The sequence below is a fragment of the Pleurodeles waltl genome, chromosome 8 (assembly GCF_031143425.1).
Source record: "Pleurodeles waltl isolate 20211129_DDA chromosome 8, aPleWal1.hap1.20221129, whole genome shotgun sequence".
Classification (NCBI taxonomy): domain Eukaryota; kingdom Metazoa; phylum Chordata; class Amphibia; order Caudata; family Salamandridae; genus Pleurodeles; species Pleurodeles waltl.
Window position 1 is genome coordinate 1,542,494,148 of NC_090447.1, and position 24,484 is coordinate 1,542,518,631.

At 48.9% G+C, this 24,484-nt stretch overlaps 1 protein-coding gene across 1 annotated transcript in view; it reads right to left on the reverse strand.

The window, feature by feature from the left end:
- WDR3 (WD repeat domain 3) overlaps positions 1-24,484 on the reverse strand; it is a 188,218-nt gene that overhangs the window by 61,924 nt on the left and 101,810 nt on the right. The window contains exons 20-21 of the mRNA XM_069203010.1: positions 21,397-21,462; positions 6,291-6,383 (exon numbers count right to left, since the gene is read on the reverse strand). Coding sequence (XP_069059111.1) covers positions 6,291-6,383; positions 21,397-21,462 — 159 coding nt within the window. The remainder of the gene's footprint in view (positions 1-6,290; positions 6,384-21,396; positions 21,463-24,484) is intronic.

Below are 24,484 nucleotides of genomic sequence, written 5' to 3' on the forward strand. Positions count from 1 at the left end.
GCCTGAAGGTTTTTACTGGCCTTTTTCATATACTCAGCCATCCTAGAAAATATTCCCAGGAGGGCCTTTGCCGCTGCAGGTGCTGTAGTAGTCCTTAAAGGAATTGCTTCAGGATATCTTGTGGCATGGTCCACTACAACTAAGATAAACCTATTGCCTGGAGCAGTAGGAGGGTCAAGGGGGCCAACTATGTCAACCCCTACCCTTTCAAAGGGAACCCCAACCACAGGCAGTGGAATAAGGGGTGCCTTTGGTGTGCCACCTGTCTTGCCACTGGCTTGACATGTTTCACAGGACTTACAAAACTCTTTTGTGTCCTCAGACATTCTAGGCCAATGAAACAAGGGAACAAGTCTGTCCCAAGTTTTCATTTGTCCCAGATGTCCAGCTAGGGGAATGTCGTGGGCTAGAGTTAGGAGGAACTTTCTGTACTCCTGAGGAATCACTAACCTCCTGGCAGTTCCAGGTTTAGGTTCCTTGCTTCAGTGTACAAGAGGTTGTCCTCCCAGTAAACTCTGTGAGAGTCACTGACATCCCCATTAGCTTGTTTGACAGCTTGCTGTCTTAGACCCTTTAGTGTGGGACAGGTTTGCTGTGCCACACTCAGCTCCTCCCTGGCAGGCCCCCCTTCACCCAAAAGCTCAGCAGTGTCTGCTTCCAGCTCCTCTGGTGTAGGTTCTGCACAGGGTGGAAATTCTTCTTCCTCAGAAGTAGAATCTACTGTAGAGGGAAGGATAGTAGGAAGTGCTTTACTTCTACTAGCCCTAGCTTTAGGGAGCACTTGGTCCATTGTTCCAGGATCCAAGTTTCCCTGTCCTTTTTGCTTTTTGGCCTGAGCCCTGGTTAAAGCAAAAATATGCCCTGGGATGCCCAGCATTGCTGCATGGGCCTCCAACTCCACATCTGACCAAGCTGATGTCTCCAAATCATTTCCTAGTAGACAGTCTACAGGTAAATCTGAGGCTACCACAACTTTCTTTGGACCAGTAACCCCCCCCCCCCCAGTTGAGATTTACAACAGCCATGGGGTGGCTAAGTGTGTTGTTGTGAGCATCGGTTACTTGGTACTGGTGACCAAGTAGGTGTTGTTCAGGGTGGACCAGTTTCTCTATGACCATAGTCACACTGGCACCAGTGTCCCTGTAGGCCTGAACCTCAACACCATTTTTTAGGGGTAGCTGCTTGTACTTATCCATATTAAGGGGACAAGCAACTAAGGTGGCTAAATCAATAGCCCCCTCAGAGACTAACACAGCCTCTGTGGTCTCCCTAACCAGACCAACCCCAACTAAGTTACCAATAGTGAGCCCAGCTACTCCCTTGGATTGGCTATTAGTAGGTTTGCTCCCACCACCACTGCTATTAGTAGGGACACTAGGTGTAGCAGTAGGGGTTGTAGTGGTAGGAGGCTTGGTGCTTTTCTTTGGACAACTGGGATCTGTTGTCCAATGGCCTTTTATTTTACATAAATAGCACCATGGTTTCTTTTCTTTGTTTTGATTAGAAGAGGATTTGGGCCCACCACCCCCACCAGAGTGTTTTTGTGGGCCTGATGAAGACTCATTTTTAGATTTGTCCCCACCCTTGTCAGAAGACTTACCATCCTTCTTCTTGTTGCCATCTTTGTCACCCCTTGTATGAACTTTTCTGTTCACCCTTGTTCTGACCCATTTGTCTGCCTTCTTTCCCAATTCTTGGGGAGAGGTCAGATCAGAGTCCACCAAGTACTGGTGCAACAAATCAGACACACAATTATTAAGAATATGCTCTCTCAGGATCAAGTTATACAGGCTGTCATAATCAGTAGCTTTACTGCCATGTAACCACCCCTCCAAGGCCTTCACTGAATGGTCAATGAAATCAACCCAGTCTTGTGAAGACTCCTTTTTGGTCTCTCTGAACTTTATCCTGTATTGTTCAGTGGTTAAGCCATAACCATCCAGGAGTGCATTCTTAAGAACTTTGTAATCATTGGCTTCACTTTCTTTCACAGTAAGGAGCCTATCCCTATCTTTTCCACTAAATGATAGCCATAGGATAACAGCCCACTGCCTTTGAGGGACATCCTGTACATCACAGGCCCTCTCAAGTGCAGCAAACCACTTGTTAATGTCATCCCCCTCCTTATAAGGGGGAACTATCTTGTGCAGATTCCTGGAATCATGCTCTTTTGCAGGATGACTATGGGGAATACTGCTGCTGCCACCATGGGTTTCTAAACCCAACTTCTGTCTCTCCTTCTCTACTTCTAAAGACTGTCTATCCAAATCCAGCTGTTGCTTCTTGAGCTTCAGTCTGGTTTGTTCCACTCTCAATCTATTGAGCTCCCTTTCTAACAATCTGTCATCAGGGTGGGTGGGAGGGACATGCCTTGAAACAGAAGTATGATGAGAATGGACAGAAGGAGACCTGTCCCTTACAGAAGGCACCCTAACAGCTTGGTTAACAGAAACATCACTTCTACTGTGGTGAGAATGAATGCTCTTGCTATGATGTGAGACAACACTATCTGTATGGTGTGACTCTACATCAGTACCAACTATGCTAGACTGTCTAGTAATGGGCAGGCTATGAAGTTTCTTTCCTGAATCTTTTCGTAGGGGGGTCCCTGGATCAGATTGGGAACCATTAGCTGCTTTTTCAACAGATGGGGCCCTTTTGGCCTTATCTTGTTCTCTAAGCATGTTAAGCAATAATTCCAAGGAAGGATTCTTCCCTACATTCAAACCTCTTTCTATACAGAGACTCCTTGCTCCTTTCCAGCTAAGGTGGTCATATGCAAGTTTGGACAGATCAACATTTTGGCCTGTGCCAGACATTTTAGAAAGAGTTTAAGTGACAGAAAAAGTGAGAAAAAGTTTTTAGAGCTTTTAGAAAGACAGAAAAAAAACTTTTAAAACTTTTAAGAACTTTTAGAAAGTTTAGAAGTACTTTTCAGCACTTTAGAAAAGAGTGAAAAGAGGAAATGCAAAACTTTTTGGTTATGTGTACATACACTGAACTTGTTTTGTATATTTTTCTCTTATGAAAAGTACAATGACAAGAGTAGTAAGTAGTCTCAAAGCACTTATCCCACCGCTGCACAACCAATGTAGGAGGCTGGACTGGCTTGTAGTGAGTACCAAGGGGTACTTGCACCTTGCACCAGGCCCAGTTATCCCTTATTAGTGTATAGGGTGTCTAGCAGCATAGGCTGATAGATAATGGTAGCTTAGCAGAGCAGCTTAGGCTGAACTAGGAGACGAGTGAAGCTCCTACAGTACCACTTAGTGTCATATGCACAATATCATAAGAAAACACAATACACAGATATACTAAAAATAAAGGTACTTTATTTTTATGACAATATGCCAAAGTATCTCAGAGTGTACCCTCAGTATGAGGATAGCAAATATACACAAGATATATGTACACAATACCAAAATATGCAGTAATAGTATTAGAAAACAGTGCAAACAATGTATAGTTACAATAGGATGCAATGGAGACACATAGGGATAGGGGCAACACAAACCATATACTCCAGAAGTGGAATGCGAACCACGAATGGACCCCAAACCTATGTGACCTTGTAGAGGGTCGCTGGGACTATTAGAAAATAGCAAGGGTTAGAAAAATAGCCCACCCCAAGACCCTGAAAAGTGAGTGCAAAGTGCACTTAAGTTCCCCAAAGGACATAGAAGTTGTGATAGGGGAATTCTGCAGGAAAGACACAAACCAACAATGCAACAACAATGGATTTCCAGTCGAGGGTACCTGTGGAACAAGGGGACCAAGTCCAAAAGTCACAAGCAAGTCAGAGATGGGCAGATGCCCAGGAAATGCCAGCTGTGGGTGCAAAGAAGCTGCTACTGGACAGTAGAAGCTTATGTTTCTGCAGGAACGACAAGGGCTAGAGACTTCCCCTTTGGAGGACGGATCCCTCACGCCGTGGAGAGTCGTGCAGAAGTGTTTTCCCGCCGAAAGACGGCCAACAAGCCTTGCTAGCTGCAAATCGTGCGGTAAGGGTTTTTGGATGCTGCTGTGGCCCAGGAGGGACCAGGATGTTGCCAATTGCGTCAGGGGACAGAGGGGGCGTCGAGCAAGACAAGGAGCCCTCTCAGCAGCAGGCAGCACCCACAGAAGTGCCAGAAACAGGCACTACGAGGATGCGTGAAACGGTGCTCACCCGAAGTCGCACAAAGGAGTCCCACGTCGCCGGAGAACAACTTAGGTCGTGCAATGCAGGTTAGAGTGCCGTGGACCCAGGCTGGACTGTGCACAAAGGATTTCCGCCGGAAGTGCACGGAGGCCGGAGTAGCTGCAAAAGTCGCGGTTCCCAGCAATGCAGTCTGGCGTGGGGAGGCAAGGACTTACCTCCACCAAACTTGGACTGAAGAGTCACTTGGACAGAGTTGCTGGATTCAAGGGACCTCGCTCGTCGTGCTGAGAGGAGACCCAGGGGACCGGTGATGCAGTTCTTTGGTGCCTTCGGTTGCAGGGGGATGATTCCGTCGACCCACGGGAGATTTCTTCGGAGCTTCTAGTGCAGAGAGGAGGCAGACTACCCCCACAGCATGCACCACCAGGAAAACAGTCGAGAAGGCGGCAGGATCAGCGTTACAGAGTTGCAGTAGTCGTCTTTGCTACTTTGTTGCAGTTTTGCAGGCTTCCAGCGCGGTCAGCAGTCGATTCCTTGGCAGAAGGTGAAGAGAGAGATGCAGAGGAACTCGGATGAGCTCTTGCATTCGTTATCTAAGGAATCCCAAGAGACAGAGACCCTAAATAGCCAGAAAGGAGGGTTTGGCTACCTAGGAGAGAGGATAGGCTAGCAACACCTGAAGGAGCCTATCAGGAGGAGGCTCTGACGTCACCTGATGGCACTGGCCACTCAGAGCAGTCCAGTGTGCCAGCAGCACCTCTGTTTCCAAGATGGCAGAGGTCTGGAGCACACTGGAGGAGCTCTGGGCACCTCCCAGGGGAGGTACAGGTCAGGGGAGTGGTCACTCCCCTTTCCTTTGTCCAGTTTCGCACCAGAGCAGGGCTAAGGGGTCCCTGAACCGGTGTAGACTGGCTTATGCAGAAATGGGCACCAAATGTGCCCATGAAAGCATTTCCAGAGGCTGGGGGAGGCTACTCCTCCCCTGCCTTCACACCATTTTCCAAAGGGAGAGGGTGTAACACCCTCTCTCAGAGGAAGTCCTTTGTTCTGCCATCCTGGGCCAGGCCTGGCTGGACCCCAGGAGGGCAGAAGCCTGTCTGAGGGGTTGGCAGCAGCAGCAGCTGCAGTGAAACCCCGGGAAAGGCAGTTTGGCAGTACCAGGGTCTGTGCTACTGACCACTGGGATCATGCGATTGTGCCAACTATGTCAGGATGGTATAGAGGGGGCAATTCCATGATCATAGACATGTTACATGGCCATATTCGGAGTTACCATTGTGAAGCTACATATAGGTAGTGACCTATATGTAGTGCACGCGTGTAATAGTGTCCCCGCACTCACAAAACCCGGGGAATTGGCCCTGAATAATGTGGGGGCACCTTGGCTAGTGCCAGGGTGCCCTCACACTAAGTAACTTAGCACCCAACCTTTACCAGGTAAAGGTTAGACATATAGGTGACTTATAAGTTACTTAAGTGCAGTGAAAAATGGCTGTGAAATAACGTGGACGTTATTTCACTCAGGCTGCAGTGGCAGGCCTGTGTAAGAATTGTCAGAGCTCCCTATGGGTGGCAAAAGAAATGCTGCAGCCCATAGGGATCTCCTGGAACCCCAATACCCTGGCTACCTCAGTACCATATACTAGGGAATTATAAGGGTGTTCCAGTATGCCAATATAAATTGGTGAAATTGGTCACTAGCCTGTTAGTGACAATTTGGAAAGAAATGAGAGAGCATAACCACTGAGGTTCTGAATAGCAGAGCCTCAGTGAGACAGTTAGTCATCATACAGGGAACACATACAGGGCACACTTATGAGCACTGGGGCCCTGGCTGGCAGGGTCCCAGTGACACATACAACTAAAACAACATATATACAGTGAAAAATGGGGGTAACATGCCAGGCAAGATGGTACTTTCCTACAACCTGTCATTAAATTACGCCTACAGAGGTTTTTTCTATATTATTTTTGCTTTACAACAATTCAAGGACATTTCCAGATACTGACAATTCCTGAGGCATGAGCACCTTTATGAATACATTTGTTTAGGACAAGAACTGTAGAGTCACGTGGTGACTCCAAGTCTTAAGCAGCAGGTTCTGGATTTCAGGGGCCATCCAGTCTGCTCCTCAGGTTTCCATCTCACCTCCTTCTCCGCTGCCCGGCACATGGCGTGGTGCTCTTCCCTCTTCCTGGACTCCTCCCGGTACAGCTCAATGGCCTCCATGATCCTCTCCGCCTGGTGAGGGGAAAAAGAAAATGAAAGGATTAAAATGCCTCTTGTTCTGGCCTCATCAGCCTCACCTCACTGCATCTGCTGTCAGTACACATGTAACAGGGTAGAGGCAGGTCTGCATGCCAGAACTTCTGGGTCTTTGTGAAAGAAAATGGAAGTGGGTAAGAAAAAAGAAAAATTATAAAAACTGGCAGTAGTGTCCAGCACTGAGAATTCCTGCAGAGAGATTTAAAGGCGCGGGCAGCTGTCGGGGGCCTCCTGGCAGATCTGGCTCCGTTCTCCACACAGTCCTGCCCTGATGACCTTGAATGATCTTTAAACAGATTGTTTTAACAACCTTTTTTCTTTCATTTATTTTTAATACTGGTAATTTGTCGGAGTTTGTTACTGACACTTTGCAGAGAAATGCTATGTTTATGTTTTTCAAGACCATGCAACATCCATAAAAAAGCTCCTTTTAGATGAAAACAGGTCCTCGCATGAGCCATGGTGTCGGGTCGCAGAGATTATCTGCAATAGTGTGAGTGAGGTGCTCCTATATTACAATACTGAAAATGCTTGTCATTATCCCTGAATGTTAGATATAAACACGAATGGAATTTGGCCAGGGTGTCTGTGCAGTGTCAGTGACCTGGGCACAGAGGGCGTGAGAGAGCTGAAACTGGATCATAAATTCAAAGCTGTTCTGAACAGGCCCCCCCCCCTCAAAATATACGTAACCCAGGACTCCTAAAATACTCAGGTTGCCCCTGTTCCTGCAAAATATGTCATGTAAAAGTTCATAGTGATTTGGTCTTTGGGTAGTAATTCCTGGTTTAAGTGGCCCCCGGGACACAGTAATAAAGTGATGAAGTGGGATTTACTGTTCATCAGACAAATTAACTTAAATTGTCCAACAGTTCATTACATTACATCCTGGTCCGGATGCGCTCTAGTGTTTCGGTCTGTACCCTTTAAAATGAAGGATGCAGGGCGGGCGCGCCAAAGGCAAACCTGTCTGTGCCCATCAGCGCCCTTCTGGGACCAGGGGCCAGGCACTCTGCCCGTTTCATGCAGGATAGCCTATCCTATGCTGCTAGCCAGCTGCGAGCTTTACAAACTTCTGAAGCAGGCCCTTGTAGTCATTTTATAGACATCTCCTACTCCTCCTTGGTCTGTGAGAGCTGTGGCTGGTGTCCCGAGCCAAGCCCTAGTGACCAACCACAACCTGGTGTTTGCTCCTGGACCACTGTTGCTTCTTGGCCGCATATAAACTGGACATCTATGCTCTTTTAATGGATCAGGTACCTCATGTACTCTTTCTTATCAAAACGTGGGTGCATAGTCGATCTGGCCTTGATGTGGTCCAAGCCTTACCCCCTGGGCTTTGCATTTATGGAGCTGATGTGTAGGCAAAGTAGGTTGGGGGGCAGGGGGGTTAGCGATTATTTACAAGGAAACCCTGAAGGGTATGTTTGTTCCTTTTCAGATACCGAACTGCATTCACTGTGGCTCGTAGTCGCACATTTACCCTCTCCGGAATTTTGTTGCATAGACCAGCAGGTCTCCCTGGTTCAATTCCCTTCTACGTGGATAAACATAGATCGTAAGAGCCTCGAGAGTAGTTGGAGGAAGCTCTGTGATGAAGCCAGCAAGGCTAAGCATAGGAGCGCTGCTAGGCTTCATCATGCAGGAATAAGAGCTTCTCAAGCAGCCTATTTCCCTTCAAAACTGAGCGGCCCGCTCATCCCCCAAAGAGATTCTTCAACCCGCTCATCCCCCAAAGAGATTCTTCAACCCGCTCATCCCCCAAAGAGATTCTTCAACCCGCTCATCCCCCAAAGAGATTCTTCAACCCGCTCATCCCCCAAAGAGATTCTTCAACCCGCTCATCCCCCAAAGAGATTCTTCAACCCGCTCATCCCCCAAAGAGATTCTTCAACCCGCTCATCCCCCAAAGAGATTCTTCAACCCGCTCATCCCCCAAAGAGATTCTTCAACCCGCTCATCCCCCAAAGAGATTCTTCAGCCCGCTCATCCCCCAAAGAGATTCTTCAGCCCGCTCATCCCCCAAAGAGATTCTTCAGCCCGCTCATCCCCCAAAGAGATTCTTCAACCCGCTCATCCTCCAAAGAGATTCTTCAACCCGCTCATCCCCCAAAGAGATTCTTCAACCCGCTCATCCCCCAAAGAGATTCTTCAACCCACTCATCCCCCAAAGAGATTCTTCAACCCGCTCATCCCCCAAAGAGATTCTTCAACCCGCTCATCCCCCAAAGAGATTCTTCAACCCGCTCATCCCCCAAAGAGATTCTTCCACCCGCTCATCCCCCAAAGAGATTCTTCAACCCGCTCATCCCCCAAAGAGATTCTTCAACCCACTCATCCCCCAAAGAGATTCTTCAACCCACTCATCCCCCAAAGAGATTCTTCAACCCACTCATCCCCCAAAGAGATTCTTCAACCCACTCATCCCCCAAAGAGATTCTTCAACCCACTCATCCCCCAAAGAGATTCTTCAACCCGCTCATCCCCCCAAAGAGATTCTTCAACCCGCTCATCCCCCCAAAGAGATTCTTCAACCCACTCATCCCCCAAAGAGATTCTTCAACCCGCTCATCCCCCAAAGAGATTTTTCAATCCGCTCATCCCCCAAAGAGATTCTTCGGATTTTAAAAGACATCACGGAGTCAAAGCCTCATGGCTCAGCCCTGCAAACCTCCATAGAGCATAGTAATAATTTGGCCAACTTCTTTCGGAAGAAGACACTAGATATCTATTCTTCCTTCCCTGACAGCGTAAACCTGGGGGACTCCCACGGTACCCATACAGCACATTCAGCTGAGACCCTCTCACCTTTCCGGACCTTGCCGTGAACCTTCTCACAGACCTGCACAGCATAATGAAGTCAGGACCCCTCCCTTGATCCTGCCCCCCTTCACATTTTAAGGCTGGGGTCTGATAGCTTTGCCCCGGTCTTGGTAGAGTTACTTAATCCCTCCCTCTCATACGGGCATGTGCCCTCGCAATGGAAGCATGCGGTGGTCAAACTGCTTCTAAAAACCTGGTCTCGACCCTTTGTCTGGGTAACAAAAGGCCAGTCTTACTGCTGCAGGTGCTTCGAAGCTTTTAGCAAAGCCTGTCAACAAACATCTACAGCCTACCTGGAATCCAACCAGATCCACCACCCCACTGAAAGCACAGACACTGCTTCACTGACAGTGACGGATGAAGCAAGACGTCTGTTGGCTCAAGGAGGTTCAGCTGCGACTTTTGACACAGTGACTATGCCACGCTCCTCCATCGGATAGTGAAAGCTGGCACTGAAGGCCGTGCCCTAAAATGTCTCTCCTTCTTGGAGAACCGAACTTTTCAAGTTTTAGACCATGTCTGTTACTCCAACACCTTACCTTGTTACTCCGACACCTTACCTATGAGTTGTGGGGTGCCCCAGGGATCCGCCCGAACCCCTCTCTTTAATGTATACATGCACCCATTAGCTGAGGTTGTGCGCCCTCCTGGGCTGTCAGCAGTCCCATACGCTGATGACACTCACCTGGTGATTTCAATATCGCCTGGCGCCAGCTCTTCTCACCCTGTCTCTCATCGTTTCCATGAAGTAGCCAGACGGATGGCCACCTACAAGCTTAAGCTCAATGAGGACAAGACTGAGGTGATGATACTGCAAACACCCTCTGCAAGTTTCCCCCTCCCTCATCCCTGTCTGTCTGGAGAAGCTAGCCAGCTCGAAGCCTGTGATAAACAGCCTTGGTATGTGGCTTGACTCCATCCCTACTACGGAACACCAGCCGAAGCAGCTTGCTGCCTTATTGATGCGGTACCCTGAGATTGTTAAGAAAGGTACTCAGTCTTCTTTCCTAGCAAGATGTATCATCCACGCCCTCTTTAATTCCGGGATTGATTACGGAAATCCTCTGTACCTTGGTTCCCTTCAATATGTGACTAAGAGGTTACAGGTCACTCAAAATGACGCGGCTGCCTCCTTCTGAACCTCCTAAGGCGCTCATCAGCAAAGAAAGCCCTGAAAGAGCTACACTGGCTTCCGGGGAAGCAGCGAGTGCAATGAAGCCCTTGTGCCTCCTGCAAAGCGCACTCCACAAGAGGGGCCCGTCATTACCCACCCCCGATACCCCTGGGAGGCTGCTTAGATCCTCAACAGGTCTCTTGCTCAAGGTACCAAGTGCTAGAGATCCTCTCGGGGTCGCCGCTTTTTCTCTCATGTGGCTCCGAAACTCTGGAACACCCTTCCACTCGCACTGCGCCGGATGACTCACGAATGCCTTTTTTGCAAGGCCTTGAAAACCTGTTATTCAGCCACTGGTCTCCCTTCCATGTAGTGTTTTTGCTGTACTGATGACTGTCCTAGCGCCGGGAGGCCTACGAGTAGCCAAGCGATCCACAAGTATCACAGAATAGAATAGAATGTATTTGTTTTTATTTATGCTGCAAAGAGGCTCCACAACAGTTCATTAGATCTAAGACGAGGGGAGCTTTTGCTGATGATGCGGCGATTCTCGGACTCAGGACAAGGGGTGAACATGTAGAGGTTCATGATCTGCGTCTAACCTTGGATAGAGACTGGCAATTACTATGGATGGACTTGAAAATCCGTGCCAGGATGTCACAGCGAGATCAGGCCACTGCCTATCGGGCTCCTGGGATGTTCACAGGAAGTTCTGGAATTTAACAGGTTGTAACTTACTTGAGGCATCAGAAAAATGCCATTCTTCCTATTTCACCATCTGAGTAAACATCCCCTTCAGTTCCCTGAATTACATTGGATATTTTTATAAAAAATATTAAGACTAGGTATGAAATAGCGCTGCAAGGACCACCTGCTCTTAGACCTTGCACAGACTGTCAATCACCTGAGGCCATTTCATGTCATTAAATGATAAGGCAAAGTTTGCACAGACTCTCAACTGACTGGGGCCGTCATGTGACTAATAGAACTGTAAGGCGGAGGTTGGGAAAGTTAAGACATGAGTTTTAAAACCAAGCCCATCGCTTGCCCAATAAACCTGCAGAGCTCTCACATGGAAAGGAGGCAGAACTGCAGGGTGCGGCCTCGGTGGAACAAATGATCATCTGCACGTGAGGTCGTTAATTTCGCTGCAACAACCAGCAAGTGCCAATAGGATTAGCTCGCTGAAGCTATCCGGCGTTTCTGAAGAGGATTTGGTCATTCTACTGTGGGCACACCAGCCGTCTCGACGGTAACAGAGCCATCTTGCTGTGGAACGCCAAACAACAGTTGCAGTGCCCTCGTTGTGGTCCAGAAACAGGCAAAGATTGCAGATGCCAAGGAGGTTGGCCGGAGGTGTTAGACTGGCACTGCGGGCAGCTTTTAAAGGGTGTAGGTTGTATTAAGTCAGGAGCGTCATTCTCTAAAGGGTTATCTGGTGCATGTGGTGTTATGACAGGCCCCAAGGGCAGAGAGTGCATTTGGCACTGTAGGAGGAAAAGTGTTGAGTCTTCTCACATGGAATGGAAGGCTACAAACTCTGCGGCCGGGATGGAAACCAAGTACACAAGGAGTATGGGGTGTTTTTATGGGTACCAAGTGCAAGGAAGTTGCCCTGCATCCTCTGTGTATTTCGAACTTCGGGACTTGTTTGTGTGCTGAATGTGGTTGTCCGGAGGGGAATTTCTCCTTACGGATTAGGTGGTCTCACACACTATATAGTGTCATGCTTCATCATTTGACCACCTAGCCCATCCAGGTAGGATAGTACCACCTGGACGGACTCAACCAACCGGGATGGAAACCAACTGTAGGAAGTTGGCTCTGTATGTGCTATTTCAAAGTAAGGAATAGCATGCACAGAGTCCAAGGGTTCCCCTTAGAGGTAAAATAGTGGTAAAAATAGATAATACTAATGCTCTATTTTGTGGTAGTGTGGTCGAGCAGTAGGCTTATCCAAGGAGTAGTGTTAAGCATTTGTTGTACATACACATAGACAATAAATGAGGTACACACACTCAGAGACAAATCCAGCCAATAGGTTTTGTATAGAAAAATATCTTTTCTTAGTTTATTTTAAGAACCACAGGTTCAAATTCTACATGTAATATCTCATTCGAAAGGTATTGCAGGTAAGTACTTTAGGAACTTCAAATCATCAAAATTGCATGTATACTTTTCAAGTTATTCGCAAATAGCTGTTTTAAAAGTGGACACAGTGCAATTTTCACAGTTCCTAGGGGAGGTAAGTATTTGTTAGGTTAACCAGGTAAGTAAGACACTTACAGGGCTCAGTTCTTGGTCCACGGTAGCCCACCGTTGGGGGTTCAGAGCAACCCCAAAGTCACCACACCAGCAGCTCAGGGCCGGTCAGGTGCAGAGTTCAAAGTGGTGCCCAAAACACATAGGCTAGAATGGAGAGAAGGGGGTGCCCCGGTTCCGGTCTGCTTGCAGGTAAGTACCCGCGTCTTCGGAGGTAGACCAGAGGGGTTTTGTAGGGCACCGGGGGGGACACAAGTCCACACAGAAATTTCACCCTCAGCAGCGCGGGGGCGGCCGGGTGCAGTGTAGAAACAAGCGTCGGGTTTTCAATGTTAGTCTATGAGAGATCTCGGGATCTCTTCAGCGCTGCAGGCAGGCAAGGGGGGGATTCCTCGGGGAAACCTCCACTTGGGCAAGGGAGAGGGACTCCTGGGGGTCACTTCTCCAGTGAAAGTCCGGTCCTTCAGGTCCTGGGGGCTGCGGGTGCAGGGTCTCTCCCAGGCGTCGGGACTTTAGGTTCAAAGAGTCGCGGTCAGGGGAAGCCTCGGGATTCCCTCTGCAGGCGGCGCTGTGGGGGCTCAGGGGGGACAGGTTTTGGTACTCACAGTATCAGAGTAGTCCTGGGGTCCCTCCTGAGGTGTTGGATCGCCACCAGCCGAGTCGGGGTCGCCGGGTGCAGTGTTGCAAGTCTCACGCTTCTTGCGGGGAGCTTGCAGGGTTCTTTAAATCTGCTGGAAACAAAGTTGCAGCCTTTCTTGGAGCAGGTCCGCTGTCCTCGGGAGTTTCTTGTCTTTTCGAAGCAGGGGCAGTCCTCAGAGGATGTCGAGGTCGCTGGTCCCTTTGGAAGGCGTCGCTGGAGCAGGATCTTTGGAAGGCAGGAGACAGGCCGGTGAGTTTCTGGAGCCAAGGCAGTTGTCGTCTTCTGGTCTTCCTCTGCAGGGGTTTTCAGCTAGGCAGTCCTTCTTCTTGTAGTTGCAGGAATCTAATTTTCTAGGGTTCAGGGTAGCCCTTAAATACTAAATTTAAGGGCGTGTTTAGGTCTGGGGGGTTAGTAGCCAATGGCTACTAGCCCTGAGGGTGGGTACACCCTCTTTGTGCCTCCTCCCAAGGGGAGAGGGTCACAATCCTAACCCTATTGGGGGAATTCTCCATCTGCAAGATGGAGGATTTCTAAAAGTTAGAGTCACTTCAGCTCAGGACACCTTAGGGGCTGTCCTGACTGGCCAGTGACTCCTCCTTGTTGCTTTCTTTGTTCCCTCCAGCCTTGCCGCCAAAAGTGGGGGCCGTGGCCGGAGGGGGCGGGCAACTCCACTAAGCTGGAGTGCCCTGCTGGGCTGTGACAAAGGGGTGAGCCTTTGAGGCTCACCGCCAGGTGTCACAGCTCCTGCCTGGGGGAGGTGTTAGCATCTCCACCCAGTGCAGGCTTTGTTACTGGCCTCAGAGTGACAAAGGCACTCTCCCCATGGGGCCAGCAACATGTCTCTAGTGTGGCAGGCTGCTGGAACCAGTCAGCCTACACAGCTAGTTGGTTAAGTTTCAGGGGGCACCTCTAAGGTGCCCTCTGGGGTGTATTTTGCAATAAAATGTACACTGGCATCAGTGTGCATTTATTGTGCTGAGAAGTTTGATACCAAACTTCCCAGTTTTCAGTGTAGCCATTATGGTGCTGTGGAGGTCGTGTAAAACAGACTCCCAGACCATATACTCTTATGGCTACCCTGCACTTACAATGTCTAAGGTTTTGCTTAGACACTGTAGGGGCACAGTGCTCATGCACTGGTACCCTCACCTATGGTATAGTGCACCCTGCCTTAGGGCTGTAAGGCCTGCTAGAGGGGTGTCTTACCTATACTGCATAGGCAGTGAGAGGCTGGCATGGCACCCTGAGGGGAGTGCCATGTCGACTTACTCATTTTGTTCTCACCAGCACACACAGGCTTGTAAGCAGTGTGTCTGTGCTGAGTGAGGGGTCTCTAGGGTGGCATAAGACATGCTGCAGCCCTTAGAGACCTTTCTTGGCATCAGGGCCCTTGGTACTAGAAGTACCAGTTATAAGGGACTTATCTGAATGCCAGGGTGTGCCAATTGTGGATACAATGGTACATTTTAGGTGAAGGAACACTGGTGCTGGGGCCTGGTTAGCAGGGTCCCAGCACACTTCTCAGTCAAGTCAGCATCAGTATCAGGCAAAAAGTGGGGGGTAACTGCAACAGGGAGCCATTTCTTTACACAAGCCCCCCCCAGCCTACAGGCCAGGAGACTCAGCCCAAGCTGGGAGAGTCTTCCTAGTCTGTCAGGCGAGGAAGAGTAGGAGAAATAGGCTGGTTAGTTGCAGGGCCTACTCTGCCTTACATCCTTCTGTTCAGGTCATTCCCTTTGGGGAACTGACCCACTTCCACAGTGATAGGACCTAGTCTGAATTGCCTCTTGTCTGCCTCTTCAATGTCTCCACCCATTCTTTCTATTTTGGTCTTAGAGGTGTCCACCTCTGCTAACCTTATCTTGGCCAGGGTCACCCCTAGCTTACCCAGAGAGGTTACCCAGAGCTGGAGTAACCCCACCATGACCAATAGGGTCAGGGGGCCTAACTTGCTATTTGGCATGGGGTCAGACCACCATGCTAAGGATAGTGCAGCCATAAAGGCTAACACCCAGCAGAGGCCACTGACAGCTGTCAGTGCCCAGAACCACACCTTTAGCTCTTCACCTAAAAGGGAAGGGGCTAAGTTACAGGCTTCTTTGGGTTCAGGTTGCCTGTCTGCTGTATTGGAGTGGGGGGTTACCACATCTTGTAGTAAACACCCTTCTTCCACTCTTTCTTCTGTTAGCTGAGGAACCACCCACTCAGGTTTAACAGTTGCCTGACTAGCCAGGACTTCTTGTGGGTCAGGTTGGACTTTATCAGGGCCATTTTTGGAGTTCTCCCCTACTGGAGCAGAATCTCCCTGGCTTGCTGTAACCTTGGCTAAAGGTTGTCCACCCCTCCTACTCTGTTTTCTTTTCTTCTTCTTCTGGGGCCTGCTTGCATTTACTGCAGAGGCAGGATTTCCAGAATCCTTGGGAGAGGACTGGCACTGGACCAGTTCCTCTCTTGGGCTCTGACTAACCTCTGGGTAGTCATTTCCAAGGAGACAATCAAGGGGGAGGTCTGTACTGACTACTACCCTTCTCCAGCTAAGAGTGCCACCCACTTCTATGGGCACTAAAGCCACAGGCCTCTTAGTGACCCTGTCTAGGCTAACTCTTACCCTGGCAGTCTCACCTGGGATGTACTGGTTTGAGAGCACCAGCCTGTCATGCACAATAGTGTGACTGGCACAAGTGTCTCTCAGGGCAGTGGTTGGGATTCCATTCACCAGTAGGTGGTGGAAGTGTCTACTTCCCTCTGGAATCTCCAACTCACCTGTTGGGCCCTGTTTCCAGTTGAAGGCTAGGAAGACCTCCTCATCTGAGGAGTCATCTCCCATGGCTACACTGGTTACCCCAGGAATTTTGTTCTGGGGTTTGTTTTTGGGACAAGAAGTGTCCTTGGTGTGGTGCCCAGACTGTTTACAGTTGTGGCACCAGGCCTTAGTGGCATCCCAGTTCTTACCCTGGTACCCACCTTTGTTTTGGGTTGTGTCTTGGGGCCCACCCACCTGTTCTGGTTTTTGGGGGCCTACAGAGGACTCTTTTTCTTTGTTTCTAGTGTCACCCACTTTCTCCTGGGGAGTTTTTGTAACCCCTTTCTTTTGGTCACCCCCAGTGGAAGTTTTGGTTACCCTAGTCTTGACCCAGTGGTCTGCCTTCTTTCCCAATTCTTGGGGAGAAATTGGACCTAGGTCTACCAGATACTGATGCAACTTTTCATTGAAGCAGTTACTTAAAATGTGTTCTTTCATAAACAAATTATAAAGCCCAACATAGTCACACACTTCATTTCCAGTTAACCAACCATCTAGTGTTTTTACTGAGTAGTCTACAAAATCAACCCAGGTCTGGCTCGAGGATTTTTGAGCCCCCCTGAATCTAATTCTATACTCCTCAGTGGAGAATCCAAAGCCCTCAATCAGGGTACCCTTCATGAGGTCATAAGATTCTGCATCTTTTCCAGAGAGTGTGAGGAGTCTATCCCTACACTTTCCAGTGAACATTTCCCAAAGGGGAGCACCCCAGTGAGATCTGTTTACTTTTCTGGTTACACAAGCCCTCTCAAAAGCTGTGAACCATTTGGTGATGTCATCACCATCTTCATATTTTGTTACAATCCCTTTGGGGATTTTTAGGATGTCAGGAGAATCTCTGACCCTATTTAAGTTGCTGCCACCATCGATGGGACCTAGGCCCATCTCTTTTCTTTCCCTTTCTATGGCTAGGAGCTGCTTTTCCAAAGCCAATCTTTTGACCATCCTGGCTAACAGGGGGTCATCTTCACTGGAGTTATCCTCAGTGATTTCAGAGGTGTTGGTCTCTCCTATGAGGGAACCAGCATCTCTGACTATTATTTTTGGAGTCAGGGTTTGAGGGACCCTGTTCTCCCTAGATAGGACTGGTAGGGGGGAATTTTCCTCCAAGTCACTATCCTCTTCCTCTGAGTTGCCACCCTCAGAGGGGTTGGCCTTTTCAAACTCTGCCAAAAGCTCCTGGAGCTGTATTTTGGTAGGTTTGGGGCCCATTGTTATTTTCTTTATTTTACAGAGTGACCTTAGCTCCCTCATCTTAAGATGGAGGTAAGGTGTGGTGTCGAGTTCCACCACAGTCACATCTGTGCTAGACATTTTGCTTCTAAAAGTTGGAATACTTTTTAAGAATCTACAACTAGTTCTAGGTTCTAATTCAAACTTTTACAAACTTTTAAACTCTAAAAGAAATGCTAAATAGGATCTAACACAAGGCCCTAGCAGGTCTTTTAAGAATTTAGAAAACTTTTCAAATTGCAAAAATCAATTTCTAATGACAATTTTGGAATTTGTCGTGTGATCAGGTATTGGCTGAGTAGTCCAGCAAATGCAAAGTCTTGTACCCCACCGCTGATCCACCAATGTAGGAAGTTGGCTCTGTATGTGCTATTTCAAAGTAAGGAATAGCATGCACAGAGTCCAAGGGTTCCCCTTAGAGGTAAAATAGTGGTAAAAATAGATAATACTAATGCTCTATTTTGTGGTAGTGTGGTCGAGCAGTAGGCTTATCCAAGGAGTAGTGTTAAGCATTTGTTGTACATACACATAGACAATAAATGAGGTACACACACTCAGAGACAAATCCAGCCAATAGGTTTTGTATAGAAAAATATCTTTTCTTAGTTTATTTTAAGAACCACAGGTTCAAATTCTACATGTAATATCTCATTCGAAAGGTATTGCAGGTAAGTACTTTAGGAACTTCAAATCATCAAAATTGCATGTATACTTTTCAAGTTATTCGCAAATAGCTGTTTTAAAAGTGGACACAGTGCAATTTTCACAGTTCCTAGGGGAGGTAAGTATTTGTTAGGTTAACCAGGTAAGTAAGACACTTACAGGGCTCAGTTCTTGGTCCACGGTAGCCCACCGTTGGGGGTTCAGAGCAACCCCAAAGTCACCACACCAGCAGCTCAGGGCCGGTCAGGTGCAGAGTTCAAAGTGGTGCCCAAAACACATAGGCTAGAATGGAGAGAAGGGGGTGCCCCGGTTCCGGTCTGCTTGCAGGTAAGTACCCGCGTCTTCGGAGGTAGACCAGAGGGGTTTTGTAGGGCACCGGGGGGGACACAAGTCCACACAGAAATTTCACCCTCAGCAGCGCGGGGGCGGCCGGGTGCAGTGTAGAAACAAGCGTCGGGTTTTCAATGTTAGTCTATGAGAGATCTCGGGATCTCTTCAGCGCTGCAGGCAGGCAAGGGGGGGATTCCTCGGGGAAACCTCCACTTGGGCAAGGGAGAGGGACTCCTGGGGGTCACTTCTCCAGTGAAAGTCCGGTCCTTCAGGTCCTGGGGGCTGCGGGTGCAGGGTCTCTCCCAGGCGTCGGGACTTTAGGTTCAAAGAGTCGCGGTCAGGGGAAGCCTCGGGATTCCCTCTGCAGGCGGCGCTGTGGGGGCTCAGGGGGGACAGGTTTTGGTACTCACAGTATCAGAGTAGTCCTGGGGTCCCTCCTGAGGTGTTGGATCGCCACCAGCCGAGTCGGGGTCGCCGGGTGCAGTGTTGCAAGTCTCACGCTTCTTGCGGGGAGCTTGCAGGGTTCTTTAAATCTGCTGGAAACAAAGTTGCAGCCTTTCTTGGAGCAGGTCCGCTGTCCTCGGGAGTTTCTTGTCTTTTCGAAGCAGGGGCAGTCCTCAGAGGATGTCGAGGTCGCTGGTCCCTTTGGAAGGCGTCGCTGGAGCAGGATCTTTGGAAGGCAGGAGACAGGCCGGTGAGTTTCTGGAGCCAAGGCAGTTGTCGTCTTCTGGTCTTCCTCTGCAGGGGTTTTCAGCTAGGCAGTCCTTCTTCTTGTAGTTGCAGGAATCTAATTTTCTAGGGTTCAGGGTAGCCCTTAAATACTAAATTTAAGGGCGTGTTTAGGTCTGGGGGGTTAGTAGCCAATGGCTACTAGCCCTGAGGGTGGGTACACCCTCTTTGTGCCTCCTCCCAAGGGGAGAGGGTCACAATCCTAACCCTATTGGGGGAATTCTCCATCTGCAAGATGGAGGATTTCTAAAAGTTAGAGTCACTTCAGCTCAGGACACCTTAGGGGCTGTCCTGACTGGCCAGTGACTCCTCCTTGTTGCTTTCTTTGTTCCCTCCAGCCTTGCCGCCAAAAGTGGGGGCCGTGGCCGGAGGGGGCGGGCAACTCCACTAAGCTGGAGTGCCCTGCTGGGCTGTGACAAAGGGGTGAGCCTTTGAGGCTCACCGCCAGGTGTCACAGCTCCTGCCTGGGGGAGGTGTTAGCATCTCCACCCAGTGCAGGCTTTGTTACTGGCCTCAGAGTGACAAAGGCACTCTCCCCATGGGGCCAGCAACATGTCTCTAGTGTGGCAGGCTGCTGGAACCAGTCAGCCTACACAGCTAGTTGGTTAAGTTTCAGGGGGCACCTCTAAGGTGCCCTCTGGGGTGTATTTTGCAATAAAATGTACACTGGCATCAGTGTGCATTTATTGTGCTGAGAAGTTTGATACCAAACTTCCCAGTTTTCAGTGTAGCCATTATGGTGCTGTGGAGGTCGTGTAAAACAGACTCCCAGACCATATACTCTTATGGCTACCCTGCACTTACAATGTCTAAGGTTTTGCTTAGACACTGTAGGGGCACAGTGCTCATGCACTGGTACCCTCACCTATGGTATAGTGCACCCTGCCTTAGGGCTGTAAGGCCTGCTAGAGGGGTGTCTTACCTATACTGCATAGGCAGTGAGAGGCTGGCATGGCACCCTGAGGGGAGTGCCATGTCGACTTACTCATTTTGTTCTCACCAGCACACACAGGCTTGTAAGCAGTGTGTCTGTGCTGAGTGAGGGGTCTCTAGGGTGGCATAAGACATGCTGCAGCCCTTAGAGACCTTTCTTGGCATCAGGGCCCTTGGTACTAGAAGTACCAGTTATAAGGGACTTATCTGAATGCCAGGGTGTGCCAATTGTGGATACAATGGTACATTTTAGGTGAAGGAACACTGGTGCTGGGGCCTGGTTAGCAGGGTCCCAGCACACTTCTCAGTCAAGTCAGCATCAGTATCAGGCAAAAAGTGGGGGGTAACTGCAACAGGGAGCCATTTCTTTACACCAACCAACTCATTGAGACTGGGAACATGCTGGATCACAACTGAACCCAATGACGGAGAAACACAATCTAACAATGGAGGTCATGCCCATGAGTATCTAAAACCAGAAGTGGAGTCAATGAGACCTTGTGACTCAAAAGACTTCTTCAAAGAAAAACAATTGGCAAATATCCGAGCTCAACACTAGACGGCAGGAGTATGCAAAGCATGTGGATCTACAGCCAGACAGGATGTACCGATTCAAATGTATCATCCCCTATCCTGTCCAAGTCTAGTATTGCCATTCTGGCACCAAAAACGACGGGGTCAGAGGGTGCGCTTAATCAATCTCTGGTCAAAACCACCATGCAGTTCCTGCAAAGGGAAAAATGGACCTAAACAGCAATACTACTTTAACTCCTGTCTCTCTGTAGTGAGGCCAGTGTGAAGCTAGAGCATTATTCAATCAAGGAGGCCTTCCAAACCCTTGCGTCTATGGACAACTGCCCTTAAAATGATGAAGGCAGAACCGCCACCATGGTGCCTCTGGAAGGATACTGGCCACGTGGCAAGAGCAGAGTTAAGGCGGTCGCAGGCCCGTCAGTCCCTGGTCTCTATGGACCATCTCTCTTTGCACCAGGGGAAGGGGAGGAAAGCCATCAAGCCTCTTTAATTCCCTGGTCATCTAATCACAAAGTGTCCGGTTTAGGGCATAATGTAGACACCCAGTACTCAGTCCTGGCTGCACAGACCCACAGATCAGCTCCTGGAGAAGAACTTTGTGAGTTGCAATTCTGAACTAGTGTCCAACGAGAGAAACACCCGAAGCGCTGCTCAGAACCCCTAAGATGTTCAACACTCATGAGATAAAGCTTCTGGGAAGACTTCCACAACAGGCAAGAGACTAACTCCCAACACTGGCCACAGCAGATCATGCTGCCTACATCTGGAGGGAGCGCACATGCTGGATGTATGTCTTACAATATTCATGTTAAGAAAGAAAAGAGGAAAACAATTAGAGGAATGAAAGTACAACAAAAGAGAAGAAACTACGCAGATAAAGAAAAGGCCAGAGAAAACTATAGTTGAGAGAGGGTTGGTTTCTTACAGCTTTCACTGTTTCAATTGTCTTCTTTGCAGCCAGCCCTGTTTCTCCTTTTGTCTCACCAGCAACCTGGAAAGAGAAGAAATAACTTATAACATGCACTTAGTGTTTCACATGGGCTCAAAGCTCGTCACATGGAGGAAATACAGGGCCTGACAAACCTTCACATGAAGAATACCTGTCTAAAACATGTCACAACTCTGCATCACGCGGAGGTGAGACAGACAGCAAGAGACGAACATCTGGGGGAGAGCAGATTACCAAAGACCAGCACACGGAAGAGAAACAGGTAACATTTTCATCATGGGAAAGAGATAGATCACAAGCCCGTCAAAGATGAGACACAGGACCCCATCCCACGAAAACCCCATTCTGTGGTCACTATCGTCCATCACAATGAGAAGACACAGACAACAAGCACATCGGCTGGAAGAGACACTGCTCAAAAGCTCATCACATGGATGATACATACAGAACAGGCTCATAACAGAAAAATATCCTGTCACATGGAGAAGAAACAGGCCAGAAGCTCATCAGATGAAAGGATGCCTACGGCACACTCATGATGTGCAGGAACCAGCTCAGAAGACACAGGCTCTTTGAAGTAGGGCACGGTTCCATCATAAAAGGGACACACATGTCAAACACCCATTCACATGGGAGATCTTGGCTTTCCTGGAGGCACACATCTGCTGCCCCAGGCAATGGCTAACACTGCAGATACCCCTGACATGATTCACATTTTCCAATTAAAGTGATAACAGTGAAGCAGCATTTCATGATTTTCACCTGCACTCAACACCCCTTCACTGTCCTCCATTACACATGATTTTAAAATAGTAAGGTGAGCTGGACAGTAACATCCAGAAATACCCACCACCACCATCTGCTCCCACTGATGTATCTGAAACACTTCTGATAAGGTGCCCTGGTATTAGAAGTTGTCAATTACACAAAGGAGGCATGGCCATCGAGTGTTTCATCAGGAAAGCCCAGAGGTGTCACTTGTTGTAGGAAGTTGGCTCTGTGTATACTATCTCAAACTGAGAGATAGTGGGCACAGAGTCCAAGGGTTCCCCTTAGAGGTTGATAGTGGCAAAATTAGAACATTCTAATGCTGTATTTTGTGGTAGTGTGGTCGAGCAGTAGGCTGATCAGAGGGTAGTGTTAAGCATTTGTTGTACACGCACAGGCAATGAATGAGGAACACACACTCAAAGACGTAACTCCAGGCCAATAGCTTTTTATATAGTAAAATAGATTTTCTTAATTTATTTTAGAACCACAAGATTCAAGATTTGAGTTAAGTACATAAAATGCAAAGTACTTCACACAAGTAAGTATAGAACTTTGATTCAAAGCTGTAGTACAAACAGTTTCAGTTAAAATGGCAATAAGCTATTTTAAAAATGGACACTGCAAAAATCAACAGTTCCTGGGGGAGGTGAGTTTGGTTAAATTTCTCAGGTAAGTAAAGCACTTCCACAGTCAGCCTCCTGGGCATAGGCAGCCCACCGTTGGGGGTTCAAGGCAACCCCAAAGCCACAGCACCAGCAACACAGGGCCGGTCAGGTGCAGAGGTCAAAGAAGGGCCCAAAACACATAGGCGCCTATGGAGACAGGGGTGCTCCTGTCCTAGTTTGCTTACAGGTAAGTGTACGTAAATGCCTCCTTGGCATGGTTACTGACTTTTTGCCTTTGCTGATGCCAAGTTTTGATTTGAAAGTGTGCTGGGACCCTGCTAACCAGGCCCCAGCACCAGTGTTCTTTCCCTAAAACTGTACCTTTGTTTCCACAATTGGCACACCCTGGCATCCAGGTAAGTCCCTTGTAACTGGTACCCCTGGTACCAAGGGCCCTGATGCCAGGGAAGGTCTCTAAGGGCTGCAGCATGTCTTATGCCACCGTGGGGATCCCTCACTCAGCACAGACACACTGCTTGCCAGCTTGTGTGTGTGCTGGTGGGGAGAAAATGACTAAGTCGACATGGCACTTCCCTCAAGGTGCCATACCAACCTCACACTGCCTATGGCATAGATAAGTCACCCCTTTAGCAGGCCTTACAGCCCTAAGGCAGGGTGCACTATACCATAGGTGAGGGCATAAGTACATGAGCACTATGCCCCTACAGTGTCTAAGCAAAACCTTAGACATTGTAAGTGCAGGGTAGCCATACGAGTATATGGTCTGGGAGTCTGTCATGCACGAACTCCACAGCACCATAATGGCTACACTGAAAACTGTGAAGTTTGGTATCAAACTTCTCAGCACAATAAATGCACACTGATCCCAGTGTACATTTTATTGTAACATACACCCCAGAGGGCACCTTAGAGGTGCCCCCTGAAACCTTAACCGACTACCCGTGTAGGCTGACTGGTTTTAGCAGCCTGCCACACTAAATACATGTTGCTGGCCACATGGGGAGAGTGCCTTTGTCACCCTGTGGCTAGTAACAAAGCCTGTACTGGGTGGAGGTGCTTCACACCTCCCCCTGCAGGAACTGTAACACCTGGCGGTGAGCCTCAAAGGCTCACCCCCTTTTTTACAGCACCCCAGGGCACTCCAGCTAGTGGAGTTGCCCGCCCCCTCCGGCCACGGCCCCACTTTTGGCGGCAAGGCCGGAGGAGATAATGAGAAAAACAAGGAGGAGTCACTGGCCAGTCAGGACAGCCCCTAAGGCGTCCTGTGCTGCGGTGACTAACTTTTAGAAATCCTCCATCTTGCAGATGGAGGATTCCCCCAATAGGATTAGGGATGTGCCCCCCTCCCCTCAGGGAGGAGGCACAAAGAGGGTGTACCCACCCTCAGGGCTAGTAGCCATTGGCTACTAACCCCCCCAGACCTAAACATGCCCTTAAATTTAGTATTTAAGGGCTCCCCAGAACCTAGGAAACTAGATTCCTGCAACCTAAGAAGAAGAGGACTGCTAAGCTGAAAAACCCTGCAGAGAAGACGGAGACACCAACTGCTTTGGCCCCAGCTCTACAGGCCTGTCTCCCCACTTCTAAAGACACTGCTCCAGCGACGCTTTCCCCAGGGACCAGCGACCTCTGAAGCCTCAGAGGACTGCCCTGCATCTAGAAGGACC